The 16,675-nt window shown below is 35.3% G+C and overlaps 3 protein-coding genes across 6 annotated transcripts in view; 2 read left to right on the top strand and 1 right to left on the bottom strand.

Moving 5' to 3' along the window:
• The window catches only part of LOC142342900 (peptidyl-prolyl cis-trans isomerase NIMA-interacting 1-like), a 389,227-nt gene extending 387,527 nt beyond the window's left edge, over positions 1-1,700 (bottom strand). The window contains exon 1 of the mRNA XM_075394557.1: positions 1,689-1,700. The gene's annotated coding sequence lies outside the window, so the exon portion shown is untranslated. The remainder of the gene's footprint in view (positions 1-1,688) is intronic.
• LOC142342901 (dynein axonemal heavy chain 2-like) overlaps positions 1-16,675 on the top strand; it is a 270,510-nt gene that overhangs the window by 97,141 nt on the left and 156,694 nt on the right. The window contains exons 30-33 of the mRNA XM_075394558.1: positions 10,665-10,825; positions 10,967-11,106; positions 11,697-11,829; positions 12,175-12,234. Coding sequence (XP_075250673.1) covers positions 10,665-10,825; positions 10,967-11,106; positions 11,697-11,829; positions 12,175-12,234 — 494 coding nt within the window. The remainder of the gene's footprint in view (positions 1-10,664; positions 10,826-10,966; positions 11,107-11,696; positions 11,830-12,174; positions 12,235-16,675) is intronic.
• Positions 1-16,675, top strand: part of LOC142342898 (arrestin red cell-like) — a 553,550-nt gene that overhangs the window by 37,298 nt on the left and 499,577 nt on the right. The gene's annotated exons all lie outside the window — the stretch shown is intronic.

Raw genomic sequence — 16,675 nt, forward strand, 5'->3', positions numbered from 1 at the left:
CGGACTCAAAAAAAGAATAACGGTTCCTCGGGATCCTCGTGGAACCCGGATTAAAATTTTCCTAAGATTAATTTCCCCCAGATGTGCATCAATTAAAAACTTGGAAAACAAGCAATCTGAAATTCACAAATTTTAGAAAAACAAAGAAAAAGTTATCTTACCAATCTCCAGAGCACGGCTTCGTAATCAGCTCAGGCATTGAAGAAGTTGCGCCTAACTAGTCTCAGTTCAGCTTAGTGCAAAAACCAATTTGAAGGAATAACAGGCAAAACCCAACCAATCAGAATTCAGTGGAAAAATAGAACAGAAAAAAAGAAGAAAAGGAACGGACAAATGAACACCACTTTTGTTTTCCCTCGATATACCAGTCCGAAAAAGCCCGCTACAACTTTAAATATTTTTTCGCAATCCTACCAAAAAAATTATTCACACTTAGAACAAACTATGAGCGAAACGATTTTCAAATTTTTTATAGAAATAAAGCGACCAATTTTTACCCATTACAATTTTTTGCCAGCCTACTTAGATAGCTACAGAAAAGGTTTTTTCTAGACCAATAACCTTCAGTCCAACTGCGAGTAAGGCAGGAAACTATCATAAACAATACTGTCCACCTTTCAACTTTCCCCATAAACATTCTTTACGACTCGCCGCGTGGCACGAAATCCAAACTAGTATCCAAACAGCATCCCAATACTCCCACTTAAATTTCATAACTCAATACCCCGCAACAGCACAAGCAGTAGAGCCGACACCCGACGCTGACGAAATGACCGAAGCCAACATCCCTGATAATCCTGAATCCCCCGACATCGAAATTATTTCAGACTATTCTTCCTCCACTTCTCTGGTCCCGCCTGAAGTTTACAATACCCCATCACCAACAGTCTCTAACTAAACACCTGAAGACTTGCCGATGTCCCGATCGTCAACGCCCGAATTTTTATCTATCGACCACTTCGAGGAGACTATTCCATATTTTGAGAAAACATCCACCCGCTGCCCTCTCTTCATTTATTTGTGGATTGAATTCGACCTGAAGCTGTGCTTCTTTACCGATTACACAATATTACCAGACAAAACAATTTTGTTTCATTCCTCCACAGTAACTGAAACATTCCAGGAAAAAGTAATATTTGAAAACAACCATGCAGCATATAACATAATTTTAAATTTCATAGAAAATTCCACAGAAGAATTCCTAGACGGAGAATTCGAGCTGATCAACACCCAAAATCAAACATGCCCAACTTTCCACACGCTGTGAGACAAGGCCGCAACGCGGCATTCATCAACTGGTTCTAACTTAGCCGTCCAGATAGACACTATCTCCCGACAGTCCTCCCCTTTTCCCTACAAATCAAACTCTGGATCCAAAAAAACGAGGTTGTCGGAGTATTCGACGATTACGTTAACCGCAACAACGGCACAATCTCGCTATTTGTAGAACTGTATGACACAGACAACTCGTGCCATACAGTAACATTCAGTCCCGAATTTCATAGATATCACCATGTCCTATATTCACTTGAGAACCCAACAACATATCCCCTTGACGGCATATATGATCCACATAACGATGCCGACTTATTCGAAGAATAATCACTGAAAAGACCTCGATCACCTTCACGCCTTTTATAATGTAACTCAAATTTAAAAAACGCATATATATACCAGAAAACTTAAAAATTTAATAAGTTAATACCAACACTAGCCCTATAACCTCTTTAATTTGTGCATGTTTAGACTAAATATTGTTTCACAAATGCTTTAAATTTATTTTTATTATCACGGAAACAACAAAAGCACTTCGGGCAATTAATTGATCAAGCTCCTCAAATTGAGACCGCGAAAAAAAATTGAAAAAAAAAGAAAAAATATAACACCTGTTCGAATTTTACATCAAACTAGTATTACCTAACTATATTAGTATCTAAACAGCACTACAGTGACTTCTTAGCAAAAGACTTATTATATCGGGCAACTACTTATACATTAAAAAAGTGAGCAAATATGCGATATTGAAAAAAATCAGAACTCACCCTAAAGGAGATTTGAATTCTTTGGCGGGAGGAAAGAATAGACGAATTTGCTCTCGTCGTCCACGAGGTCGTCATTTTTGGTGGTTTTTCGTTTACCCCCCACTTAGATTTACGCTTATATGACTTAGTCTTAATTATCAAATCATTTCTCACTAACGATTGAACGTGCTCTGTCACATCAGTGGAGCCGCCTACTCTTATATCCCCCTCCAAAGCCCATTCGAGTAAACCTCTCTTCATCCTTTATCATTTAAAATCTCTTAACCGCCCCTTTACGTACTCCAATTCCAAATATATTGAAAGTTCTCCGACCCACATCAACATTTTGTTATTCTTGCGCCTCCCAACCAGTTACTAGAGAAACACCCTCGGACATAGTCAAAACAGCGTGGCTACAAAGGGAGGGTTGACAGAGCCTGCTTGACTTAGTTGGTAAATAAAACCAGATATCAGTCCCTAAGTCACTAACTTTAGGCCCTCGCTTAATCCAATCCATAAAATACTGAGGTGTCCCCATTACATTGTCAAACCCTATCGATGTTTTGTAACTACCGCAAATCAGAAACAGCTTCTCTCCTACTACTGTTTTCGAAATGCTATCATCACCGCCTATTTCAATATGGGCGCGGGTCCACCATGGACCAAACTGTACCATAGCATCTCTTCTGGTACAGTGCTAATTTTCGGGCACGCTAAAAGTCCAGCCCGCTGAATCGTCTAAACCTTGATAGGGATACACCTCAGTATAAATACGCGAGGCCTGTTCATAGTTTGACAAGTTCGACAGAAAATCTGTGACTTCGTACAGGCTATTTATTTTAACAATACTTCTACAGAAATCATTACTCAGGCTCACTATCTCCTCGTTCCCTATTTTAAGTGGCACCTTAGGCCAGCCTTTTGCCCCAACTAAGCCCCCCCGCCCTTCACTTACTAATTTCGATTTCAGATCCTCCCAATTATTAATACCAGTGCCATCTACCCAAGTCACTTCCTTCCATCCAATGCTTATTAGTTTTTACCGACTACAATACTCCCCCTTAAAACTCTTAATAGATGCCACCAATTCCGTTCTCTGTCGTGTTGATCTAAACGATCAAATCTCTTACAGAAAATGAGCATGCTGAAGCCCATACTCATACTGCTTTTAATCATACCTTTCTGCTGACTGACTTGATAACACATTCGAATATTTTATTCCCAATAACTGCCTCGCCATACCAAAATTAGTCTGAAATATAACAGTCCAAAAGTTGACACAATAACGAGGCTTCAGAATAATGAAAACAAACGTTTCATATAATAAAAGACAAAAGAAACTAGTTCAATTTATGCCCCCTACCCCAACTCTTGAAATAAATCTCGCGACCGCTGACAAATAGAATTCATTAGTTATTCAAATGCAATTCCAATCTTTGATTAATAACCCTCCCTTCCATCAATCTACCTCAATTTCGGTCAAATTATATACCCTGAGCCCACAATTCCAATCACGAAAGGACATTATGGCACGACATCCATCAATTCCATTCACCACAAAACTTCCATCAATTTTACGCAAATCTGACTTCTAATCACCTGCGTCACACTGCAACTAATGAACTCTATTCTACTACTGACGCCAAATAAATCTTGTACAAATAAATCGATAGAAGAAAACGACTACCTTGAGCAATTCTCAACGGAAAAATTTGATGAAAACTGAAACAGAGACTAAAACTCAATACTTAATGGGTTTTCCAACCCATGCTAAACGCTTTTCTAGATAGCCGCAGTATCGAGCATGAAGACTCAGACTCAAGAAAAACTTATAAAATATTCACTATCTATTAATAGAATGAACTCAATTCTGATTGGACAATAATGTAAATAAAAAGTATAAATAAGAAAGGCATAACACGAATTATTCATTCATTCTTCAATTGATTCTTGTGAAACTTAGTGCTATTTGCCATCCTCAGAACTTGTGAAATTTTCACATCTTAGCAGAATACCGGACGCTTGCGAACCTAAACCCTTAAAAAATATTTGAAAAGGAAACATAAAAACTGCACACGGAAACTAAGTATTAGTAGGAAACTCCTATTAGAATCGCTCTGCAGAGAGTTACCATATGGGTTCTTGTTTAATAACTGAGTTCATTTAAATTGCGTCGGATGGAGGAGCATTTCACAATCTTAGTGAAAAATGCCCTCGAATGAAAAATGAAATGATTGAGCAAACCGTTGCAGGTGACGGACTGTACATGAGAATATGCAGGCAGCTATTACGTGCCCTCAGTTTGTTTTTCGTTTGAAAGTTTAAGTTTCATATGAAAGTGGAAGACAATTCCTCAAAAATGGGCAATATTATTACTTTATCGATTTGATGATGAACTAATTAATTTTCACATGGAATCAGATAATGAATAATAGTATGAACAGATGAAAAAGGTCCCCCCCTTCGACACACAGAGATTATTGTCTAGTGCGTCGGATAATAATTGAAAAATATTTAATTTTTATTAATAAAATTAGGTACCACCGAGATTTGAACTCCGATCTTTGGATTCAGAGTCCAAGCTGCTAATCATTACACAACAGGATTTTAGCACAAGTTGCTGAAGGACTGTTCGAAATTAATTGCCTCATTGGTTGATTAGTAGCCGCCGTCAGCCTCTCAGCGGCTATTATTTCATTTAAATTCGATCACGTTTTTCGTTTTAAATAGGTCACGATTTTCACGCTTCACTTCTTACTTACCTTACTCGCTTTTTCAACTGAATTGATTTTAAATTCTTTGTGCATCGACTTACGCAATATAATGAATACAGTCAAAGTCACATGAGCAAAACCAAAGGAAACGGGATAAACATATAAAGCCCGGTTTTTCAGTCATAATGCATTAGGTTATCAGAGTTCAATGCGGCTCGAGATGTTTAGTCAGATTTTAGAATTCACTTCTGCTGATAAACGCAACTTGTGTAAAACAGGCAGATTCTTTGTTTGAAAATGCCGAAAGTTTAAAGTAGTAAACTTTTGTTTAGGTATATAGGAATTTCTGGCATTTGACTCTTAGAACTTTTTAACGTTTTAAGCATGCTTATTTGACTCTTTAGAAGTCACTAAGAAATTCTACATAAACATAATTAACCCCTACGTGATTCTTGTTGCGTAGGTTTTGTTTTGTTTTTTTTTCTCGAAAAAATATAACATTTAGTTTTGTTATGAATAAATTGAGCTGGGAGCTTTTCATATATTGATTGATTATTTTTTGGTTAGTAGGTTATTTGGCTGATTCTACAGCCTTACAAAACACAAATGCGAATAGTTTTCTCGTCACGCATTGGTTTTCTAGACCCACTTGGGTTGCGCGCCAGGGTTGTCCAGACTAAAAGGAATGTTGTCTCCTCAGTGGTTTTTAAAAATATGAATTTTTTGTGGACTGAATGTTATGTGCAATTATTTTCAATTATTAGTTTTAAGCAATTATCTAGGCCCCGGTGGGGGTTTCAAATGCAGTTTTTTGGTTGATCATTTTTTATAAGACTGGTTTAAGTTTTGCCGTTTCAAAATTGTTTGGTTAAGTGCGAGGGCATCAAAATGATGTGCGGCTCTATTTTAGCTGTTCTAGTCCTGTAGATGAACCAGATACTCTTCCCTTACCAGACTTGCATAACAAGATCAGTCGTAATGAAAATTTTTGAACATATTCAACATGTATGTATGAGGAAAATTGGGTGCCATCGAGAATTGGACTCGTATCCTCGACTACAGAGTCCATGTTGCTAACCATTACACCATGTGACCATGAGAGTGCTGTTGAAGGACTGTTTGAATTTAATTGCTTCATTCGTTGATTTTTTAGTTGAAGAACGAATATGCAATTTTACGTTGCTGAAAGTCTGCAAGACAGAATTTTCTATATAGATAGCCAGAAATTTACTTTAATGAACTTTCGTTGTTTCAAACTTTAAGTTGTGTTTTACGTATAGGTTATGCGACTTACGTGCTTGAAGTCAATGAGAACTTCTTTTCGCTATCGAGAACCGCATAGCGGTTGGAGCTGATCTGGCAGATTTTGGAACTGACTTCTGCTGAGTAACTTAACTTGTTTAAAACAGGCAACTTGCTGGTTGGAAAATGCCGAAAGTTTAAAGTAGTAAACTTTTGTTTAGGTATATAGGAAGTTCTGGCATTTGACTCTCAGAACTTTTTAACGTTTTCAGCACGCTTATTAGACTCTTTCGAATTCACTATGAAATTCTACATAAACATAATTAACCCCTACGTGATTCTTGTTGCGTAGGTTTTGTTTTGTTTTTTTTTGTTGAAAATATAACATTTAGTTTTGTTATGAAAAAAATGAGCTGGGCGCTTTTCATATATTTTCATTGATTTTTTTTGGTTAGTAGGTTTTTTGGCTGATTCTACAGCCTTACAAGTTACAAATTCAAATTATTTTCTTGCATCACGCATTGGTTTTCTAGACCCACTTGGTTTGCGCGCCGGTGTTGACCAGAGTAAAAGACTCAAATTTTGAAGCTTCTGCAACCATTGGTATAAGGTATTCTTTTAAGTAAAAGAGACGCTCCTCTCTTTGTTCCATCCGGTTTTTCATCAATAACCAGTACTTTCTGTGACACACACACTTCCCTTCAACTCAACAACGGAAAACTTTACATAACTTTAAGTGTCGTCTTTTCGCTCGTCAACTATCGTCAAATTGAGTAATGTCCCTCAAAAGTTTTCTCTTCAATGGGTTTTTAACACTATGATTTTTTTGTGGACTGGCTTTTTTGTGCAATTATTTTCAGTTATTCGTTTTAAGCAATTGTTTGGGCACCGGTGGTGTTTTTAATGCAATTTTTTGGTCGATCATTTTTTGTAAGACTGGTTCAAATTTTGCCGTTAAAAATCTTTTGGAGGACATCGATATGGATTCGGAGTCCAAGCTGCTAACCATCACATCATGGATTCAGTGTCAGAGGTGCTAACCATTACATCATGGGACCATGTGAGACGTGGCTATGGACTGATCCTAATGAATTGCCTCAATGGTTGATTTATTAGGTGAAGCTTGTTCATGCTATTTATTAGGTCTACAAGCCAGAAATTCCTCTATGCATAGCCAGAAGTTGAGTTTCTTGAACTTCCGGCGTTTAAAACTTTCCAAGTTGTGTTTTAAGTATGTTACGTGACTTATTTGCTTGAAGTCACTGAGGACTTCCGGTCTCTATCGAGAACCGCATAGCGTTTCGAGATGTTTGGAAGATGCCGGATTTTGGAAGTGATCTCTGCTGAGTAACATGAAGTTGTTTAAAACAAGCAGTTTGTTAGTTTGAAATTGCCAAAAGTTTGTAGTAGTCAACTTTCCTTTTTGTGTATAGGGTTGTCGGGTTGGTTTCGCAAGAATTGCAGTTTTGGGTTGGTTTTGTTTTTTTTTAAGTATAGATCCCTAAGTTTTGGCACTGCTCAAACCATCTACACTCCGCAAGGGATTCTCATCGAAAGGTAACGGTACTGGAGGAGGTCTTTGCGTACTATCCAGACTGAACGTGGCATCAGCTTCCGGACTATGTCATTGGGTTCCGTTTTACAACCGTTCGACACCCAAATCCGTCTGATCAGGGCTTGCTTGGGTTGCGCACCTCAGTCTGAGCTGGGCCCCGCCATAACCTTCAATTCTAAATTATGCGTTGGAATATAGCAGCTAGTATTGCACTTGCGTTAAGTATAGCAGATAGTATTGCAAAAATAGCACTTGCGTTAGAAATTTAATAATGCAATTCAATGTATGGGACAACTTATATTTGTTCCGACCCCTCTTGAGGGGGAAGGAACTATATACTCAAACGGTTTTTTTGTTCAGTCAATTTTGGCCGATCGATATATTAATGGTAGAGAGTTGAGACTGGTATCATTAGAAAGCTTGTCCAGCGTAGAATATAGAATTAAAAAGATTTTTTTGAATTTTCGTTTTTTACCGGGAGTTATCGAGGTTTAGATTTTGAGAAAATAGTGTGGATTCCGGCGAGGTTTTATTCAGTTTTTCCGGAATTTTTGAATAAAACTTCGCCAATTTTGCTAATATTTGTTTATTTTTTTGAAAGTGTTGTTGATTTTTATTTGTAAATACAAAAAAATCAAAAGAATATTGTAGGCTATTTTTATTATTTTTTTGTCAAAAATTCTGGCTAAAAATTAATACTTTTTCTTCAAAAACAGCACGAAATAGGTTTCTTTAGTCCATTTTGATTAAATTTACAGGAAGTACAGACCCAAACACACCTAACACAATTTTTGTAGACTCAAAAGGCGGCTTTTTTACATCAAATTCCGTTGAGAGTGCTCTGTAATTAAAACTTTTTTAAACGTTTTTTGCTAAATTTATTCGTTGATTATCAAAAACGCAGGATCTATTTTTGATTTTTTTTAACTAACAAAAAATCAATGTCTATAACATTCGAATAATTAAGTGTTCTTAAAGAACAAACAGCATTAGCAGGGCTAGTTTTGGACCAATCTTGGACTGGTATAATCCAAAAATAATTCGGATTGTAAACAGTCTTTTTTATATAAAAAAGTTCGATTTCTTCGACAACAGGGCAACAGTTAAATAACAGAATATTTCAAAGAAGCTCACTAATGATAGTTCCAATTGGGTTCCTAATTAGCTCCAAACTATTGTATCTAGTTGATTACTTGAAAGCTTATGGTCGTTTTGACTTTTAAAAGTATTTGATTTTCAAATAAATAATGACTTATTGACTTTTTGCCTCTATTTTTCTCTTTCTTTGGTCAATTTGTAGCTTATTGTCCGCAATGAAAGAATGCTTCTTCTTTCTATTGTAGTCAAATTCAATCTTTATTGCGGTTTTACGACTTAAGTTATGGCTACTGGCTTTGATACAACTAGATTTCAATTTTTTATCTAATTCTAATCTAGTCTCGTTAATTCCAGTCCAATTATGACATTATTGTTGTCAAAGGAAGGTTTCAAAAGGGGATTAGTGTCACACAGTCTAATGTTTTTGAAGAATTCATTTACTTTACTGGCTTCGACTTGAAAAAAAAAGTAATTTAATTTTTGATTTTTGTCATGTTTGACGTTCTTTTTGTAGACATAAGACATATTCTGGATAATTGCAATTCTCATGGGCTTCTTTTGGAAGAATATACGAACCTAATTAATTTTTTTATTCTGTAATTAATGGCGTTCGTGTCTTTGGAAATATTTTTTTTTCGAAAAAAATTAAGTTGTTACTTATTTTTGCATTTTGTTCTCCATTTTTGTCTACTTGTTACCTTGCTTCATTAATGAGAAATCACATAATACATTGTCGGTGGTTGCAAAAAGTGCAATTGAACACATTTTGATGGCCATAGTATGGCTTCACGGTTTCGAAAGCGTTTTCTGCCAAGTTTTATTTGATTTTTTGTTTGTTGTCTATATGTTCTTTTTGTAACCGCGTAAAAAATTGAATGCCGGCAGCTCTTAATTCCTTCTATGGAAGCATTGGTAATCGTTCATCTATGGGATATTTTATTTGAGTTCTAATGGTTTTCATTATTTCAAAATTAATTGTTTAAAAAAATAAGCGAATTTTTTTTACTGTTTTTGTTCTTTTTTGTCTAATTGTTCCCAAGCCCTTTTATTGACTACTCCCTTATCTTTTCTGTTGAATTACAAGTTATTTTGTTTGATATCAGTTTTATCTGACGGTATTTTGACTTTGTTATTAAGTTTTGTTTTTTAAAACGGACCTGAAGTTTTTGATGTAATTAATTTTTGTTGTTGCTGTTGTTTGATTTTGCTGTTCGTCTTGACTCGCTTTTTTAATATTTGCACATCTCATCAATCTAATGCGCCATTTTTACTCCACCACAGTTATTTGCTTTGGGGACTTTATGTTCGTTCATACACCAATTTTTTTTTAAAATACTTGAATTTTTGGGTTTTTCTATGTTCCTCATTTGGTAGACAATCAAGCCAAAATTGTGGATGAGCGGGGTCGGAACCTTATGTGCGATCGCACATTACCGAGTCGCCTTGTTTATTGTACTGTTAGACGTGTAACACGCATGCGCTATTAATTTAAAGATGCATGCTTTTTCCGTTGGTGCTTGCAACTAATGAGGTACATCTTGTTTGCAACCCCCAAGCTAACGTGCGGTATTTTTGCATTATGATATACTGTTTAATGTAACTGCTAGAAAAACTGATAAAAATCGTATCATTTTCCTTGTGACGTTGCGTTAAGTATATCAGATAGTATTGCAAAAACTACTTAATGGAATCCATTATTGGGGTTGCATTACGGGCAAGTGGAGGGGCAGCAACGAGAAGGAAAATGATAAGATTTTTATCAGTTTTTCTAGCAGTTCCACGGGCAAAATCCCATCCATACCGAAGAGTCAGTCAAATTTTCGCCACAGTTATGCACCGTTTCATGTATTTTCTATGATTTAAAACAATTGAACAATTTAAAACAAATCAGTTTTTGTTTAGTCTCGCTTTTCTGGTATGATTAGTGTTAAATTGATTTTTTCCCCTATATTTTTCATTTTGGCTCTAATCATAAGTTTGGAAAATCTTTGTTGATTAAAATTAATCAATATTAATTTTGGTTTTCATCTTTAGATTTGAAACGATTGTACCGTCAAGCAGGCGTGGACAACAAGCCAACGTGCTTCCTATTTGTGGACACACAGATCAAAGAGGAGTCATTCCTGGAAGACATCAACAACATTCTCAGTTCAGGAGAGGTGCCCAACCTCATGAAACCAGATGAGTTCGAAGAGGTATGTGTTTTAAATTTTATGAGAAGATGGTTCCAATATTGGTGAGAGAATCTTGAAACTTCAGAAATTATCTTAAAGTAAATTAAAATTTTTCTCCAGCATTGCGAACAGCCAATTGGGTTTATTTGATTATGATGATAGGTGAGGACAGCACTGGCTGACATAGCGGTGAAGGAGGGTGTCCAGGACACCCCAGAGAGTATTTACTCCTTCTTCATAGAGAGAGTGAGGGCCAACCTGCACGTGGTTCTAGCTATGAGTCCCGTTGGAGAACCATTCAGGTCAGTTCAACTGTATTCACATCGATTTGAATTCTGATTATCGCGCCATCGTTGTTTTGCCGCTTATTGTTATTTCTCCTTTATTAACCGCAAATTGGTTAATGAGTCAACTTCAAACTAGACTAATATATCTGTTTAGATACAATATGTGGAAAACTTAAAGATTACCCAATAAGTTGACAACAAACTATAGGTAGACATCAGTTTTTGCTTCTTTCCGTGTTATTAGTACGATGCAATACTGATAGAGAATCGGTTACTATTATGAAGTGTTGCTTTTTTCAGCAAAAGTGGTTGTCCACCAGAAGCAGTTTTTGGGAACTTGATCGGAACGTTTTATGAGCTGGGGTAAAAGAAAAGTTATCATAACAATTGGGTGATTTTTGTTAAGCCCTGATGTTTGTTAAACCACAGTTCTGCTCTTGCACTTCATGGCACCGTTTATTTTCCTGTCATAATGACCAGATGAATAAATATAAGGATCACAACCAGCTCAGAAGTTGATGGCAAGCTCTTCGATGAGCTGAGATTGGAAAAGCACCTTTAATATGGAAAGAAAGCAAAAGTACGAAGTGTTTTGTCTGTTTTAGGAATCGCATTAGGATGTACCCTGCTCTTGTGAACTGTACAACCATAGACTGGTTCTCAGAGTGGCCTCGGGATGCTCTGTTGGAAGTTGCCGAGAAGTACCTCGAGGGAGTAGACTTGGGAGAAGTTGACGAGGTATTCCCTCTTTCTCAACTTGGTGCTCCTTTTTTGGGCACTCAAAATTGTGGTCCAAACCTTTCCTTGTTAATTTGAAAAAAATCAAATTATTATTTTTACAAATATGATACATCCTTCTTGGTGACATAGAAGTAATTAGTTTGAGGGGATATGAACATTTACAGATATTTTTCTAAAATGCTGCATAATGATCTGCCGTTTGCATTTAACACTTGAAATTCAAGTGCTAACATGAAAAAACTTTCATCGAAATAATTGTTATTTTTAAATCCACACTTTTTGTGTTTTCGTATTATTTGTGAATTTCCCTCTGTAGTTACTACTCTTCGTTTTTACGCATAGAAACAAATGCTAAAGCGGGATAGCACTCTCAACTTGAGTGCAATGATGGCGAGCCAGCAGGTATCTCTAGTGTGGCTTGATTTGTGTTTGCGAGTGATGGTGGTCTTGACAAAATGTTTTTTTAAAAGCGAATTACCAGATATAATTTATCGCCGCTGGAATATGAATAGGGAGACTGTAGGAATTGTTTCAGCTCTTTATTAATTTCTGTTGCAACCATAACATTATTTTTTCAACCCACCGATTTTGTACGGCTAGGAATTTTATGCCAGTCTCACTTTTTTGTCGAGGCAATTCATATCTCATGCGGAGACATATACAAAAAGCATCATCAAAAAGCAGAAGAAAAAAGAATTGATCCTTGAAGATTTGTCTTTTTTAACACGAAAGCAAATTGGGGTTTGAAATGTTCAATACTTTTCATATTTCTTTCCTTGCCTAGAAACTTTAAGTACCCCTTAAATGTAGTCTGAAACCGGCATAAATAAACAAGTGCATTGAAGAAACAGATTCTGAAGATCTTCAATGAAAGTCTGAAGCAACAAACAGCGACAGATTATGTATCACTTTTTTCATGTTCGAAAATCATATTTATCAATCAAAATGCTAAAGGTCAATTAAAAACGCGTCCCATTTTAGTGGAAGAAGCATGTGTTCCATTGGCACGTGCTTTCCCTTGTGAAATTAGCGACAAACTAAAAATTTATGTTATAGTTTTAGGGAAATTCTTTTTTTCTATCTAACTACCCAAGTGGATTCAACCGGAGCCTCAAATAATGTTTCTAATTGAAAATTAAACCAGAGTAATACAATTACCCGAAAAGTAAAGCCATAGCGAACCTCAATTTTGTAAATTTGTGGACGAAAAAATTTATGTTGTTTGGCTGGTATTGCCCCGTTTAATATCAAAATTCAGCTTCCGCGTACCTAATGGCCGTCCGAAAGCTCTAATTGTATTTCGACCAGGTTAATTGTTCCGATCCCACTGGTGGGGGGAGGAACTATATACTCAAATTGGCTTTTTTGTTCAGACAATTTTGGGCCGATCGATATAGTCATCGTAGAGAATTGTGAATGGTATGATTAAAAAGCTCGTCCAGCGTAGACTTCAAAATTAAAAAGCTTTTTCTGAATTTCGTTTTTTTCGAGGAGTTATCGAGGATTGAAGTTTTATGTGAGCACGGGATATTTGGCATGATTTTGTTCACTTTTAGTGTAATTTTTCTTCAATTTAAGATATTTTCTATAAAAATAGTATTTCAAAATTACATTTCACGCCACAAAATGAATCGATTTTGTCTTCCTAGGAGAACAAAGATGTTAAAAAGACCAGTTCTGGTCTCTTAGGGAAGTTCAATATAAAAAAAAACTCGAATTCTATTTGAGAGCTTTTTTTAGAGAACATTTCATTTTTTGTTTTTAGGGCACCTAGAGATTAGTCACTTTTGATATTGAAGTTCCGTTTATGACAAACCTCTTTTACAGTCAAATGAAGCCCAATGAACCAAAAATTCGTTTTCAAGGAATTGCTTATATTTTTTTGGCTTCGACTCTGACTTCGTAATTTTAATTGAAATTTTGATTTTCTTTTTGAGGTTTTAATAATTGTTTGGAGTCCTATGGGATATACTCATTGACTAAAAGTGCAATATACTCCGTACTGAGCATTACTTAACCTATCTAGTGCTTTGAGTGGACAGCTAATGACTGCTAAAACTTTAAAAATAGATTTCCGAATTTTTTTTATTTTAACCAATCATAAGCATATTTTTGTGAACTGTATGTCAGTGTCAGCGATGACAGGACACTCGTCCATCCTATAACAACCACAATTAATCTGATTAGCGGTTTTATCTTCTAATTTTTGGTTATATGATTTCAATGCAACAAGATTTCAAAATTTTTTTTTTAATTTTTGGATATTTTCGTATTACTGGTTCCTTTTGATATCTTATAGCCTTATCCTGATATTGATAATTGCCATTGGTTTAGCGAAGAAGTTTAAGTGATTATAGTTTAAGTTTTAAGAGAAATGCTACTGGTTTCAATGGCTTCGACACTTTCTTCTTTCACTTTTCTACTTAGTTTTTGGTTTTTGCCTGTTTTTGTCATTGCTTTCATATCCATAAGACTTATTGGAATGTCTTATTGATTGACTATGCATAATAAACATTATTTTCCTCGCATCAGGGCATATCAGAGCGTATTTATTGACTGCTGTTGAAATCTTTTGAATTTAACGGCTGTTAAGACTTTAAAAAGTTTTTAAATTTTTTTTGAACATCAACCAATCTTAAACTTTTTTCGTAAATTTTTAGCCAGTCCCAGTATTGGTGATTGGTGGGCCCATATTTTTCTACTGTGACCAAAATATATCTCGGTTAGCGGTTTCATCTTCTACCTTTTAGTTTTACGACTTCAATGCCAGTTTTCATATTTTTTTTTTAAGTTTTGGATATTTTTTTCGTATTTTTGTTTCATTTTCAAATCACATTATCCTAATACTGATTGTTCCCTTTGTCTTAGGGAAGGCGTGCAAAGTATCATAGAAAAAACTTTTAGAGAAGAGCTTATGGTTTAAATTGCTTCGACACTTTCTCGCACTTTTCTACTGAATTTTTGGTTTTTGCCTCTAATTGTTGTTGTTTTCATAGTCAATGACTTGTTGTAATGTCTTACTGCTAACCTATGAACGAAAAACAGCCTTGTCGTCCCATCGAGGTATAATTAAGCGCATTTACTGGCTTCCGTTGAAAGCTATTGAATTTAATGGCGTTGATACTACGAGTTTCCTCAAAATTTTGGTGGCTCTAATGTATGATGTTGATTTTTTTTGAAGTCATATTGTTAAAAAAGAAGAATCCTATTGCTGTTAAAAGATTAATTGAAAATAGAAAAGTTTCGCTGTAAAGTTCATTTTTTTAATGCCTTCGACACTTCTCGCTCAATTATTTTCTAGAATTTGTTATTTTTGCGTTTTTGTTCTTTACGTAGCAGAAATGGTTCTTCAGAATTGGTCTCATAAGCTTGTAATTGAGGATTGAATGAACGATGCAACCCGTAGCAGTTAGTTTAGAGCGAATAGATATAAAGTTTTTGATTTTATACAATTTCAAAGTTTTTTAGTTTTTGTTGTTCTTTTCGTCAACTTGTAACTTATTTTCATCAATGAGAGGTCCCATCCAATTTCGTGGATTTCAAACAATAACATAGCTGTTTATATTATGTCGTCACTGATGTTTTGTTTGTGGGACAAAATGCGTTTTCATGAACGTTTTTTGAGTGGTCAATTTTTGTGTTTCTTTTTCTCTTCTTTCAGCACAGTCGCGTAATAACAGATCCCAATCTGGCCCAAGTGAACTTTTTTAATCTCTCAGTATAAATCGTTTAGCCGATTTATTATAAATGACAATTGAATTTAAAATACAATATTCAGATAATAGTTAATGATTTTAATGGTATCAATAATTTTTGTTTTCACAAATTGTTTGTAAGTTTTTTTTTCTGCATCTTTAGTCCATTTCTATTGCTGAGTCTAAACCAAAACATGGCCTCTTGCATTCGTTATAACTTTTTAGTAGTTTCATCGAGCATTGTTTTAAAAGCTAATGATCTTTAAGAGTTTTGAAAATTCTTGATTTAAAAAATGCTGATTAATTTTTCAATTTCGCCTCATTATCCGTTCTCTATGTCGACTTATTACCTAGTCTCATTCAGGAAAGTTTCCATCTGCTGTATAGTTAAGAAAAAGTGAATTTGTGTAGTTAAGGTTTTATTTGACTGCATTTTGACGTTGTTACTAGGTGCCTTCAAAATTAATATTGAGTTTTTGCCGTGATATTTTTGTTTTTGCTTATTTTGTTGTGTTTTTCTCGTAGCCTCTTTAATGGCAGATCTTAGACCTAGTTTGTGCTATAATGAGTTGGCGAAGCATTGTGTAATTCAGCGAGTAATTAGGTTTTATAACGATTTTATAAACTCAAACATCCATTTTTGTTATCTCTTCATTTGGTTGACAATCAAGTCAAAAATGTAAATGAGCTCTGGTCGGAACATCAAGTGCTAACGCACCTTAACGAGCCTCCTTGTTTGGGCTATTTTAATAGCCGTCGTCTACTTCTCAACGGCTATCATTTAGGCTCTCTTCTTTTTTTAAAAATCCAAAGGATTTGTATTGTATCGTTATGCATTTTTTTTATAAAGATCTGTTCACGCTTTTCTTGGCTCTTTCACGTCAGTGAAAATTCAAATATTCTGGTGATTTTAGTTACGCTGATGTACTAAAGATAGTGAAAATTAGAGTCGGTTCATGGCGTGTTTTTTTTTTCAAACTACCTTTTAAGTGGAGTCAGAAATTGGTGTTTGAACAAATTTTCGGTTTTTGAGAGGAATTTTTTCCCCTTGCGTCAACCTGACTTCTATTTTCAGAGTTCCTTCTCCTTGAGTGCTTTTATCATCATACATATGTGTTTTAATTGCGCCTTTTTGAATTTGCTAGAGT

The sequence above is a fragment of the Convolutriloba macropyga genome, chromosome 7, assembly GCF_964194025.1.
Source record: "Convolutriloba macropyga chromosome 7, txConMacr16.3, whole genome shotgun sequence".
NCBI lineage: Eukaryota > Metazoa > Xenacoelomorpha > Acoela > Convolutidae > Convolutriloba > Convolutriloba macropyga.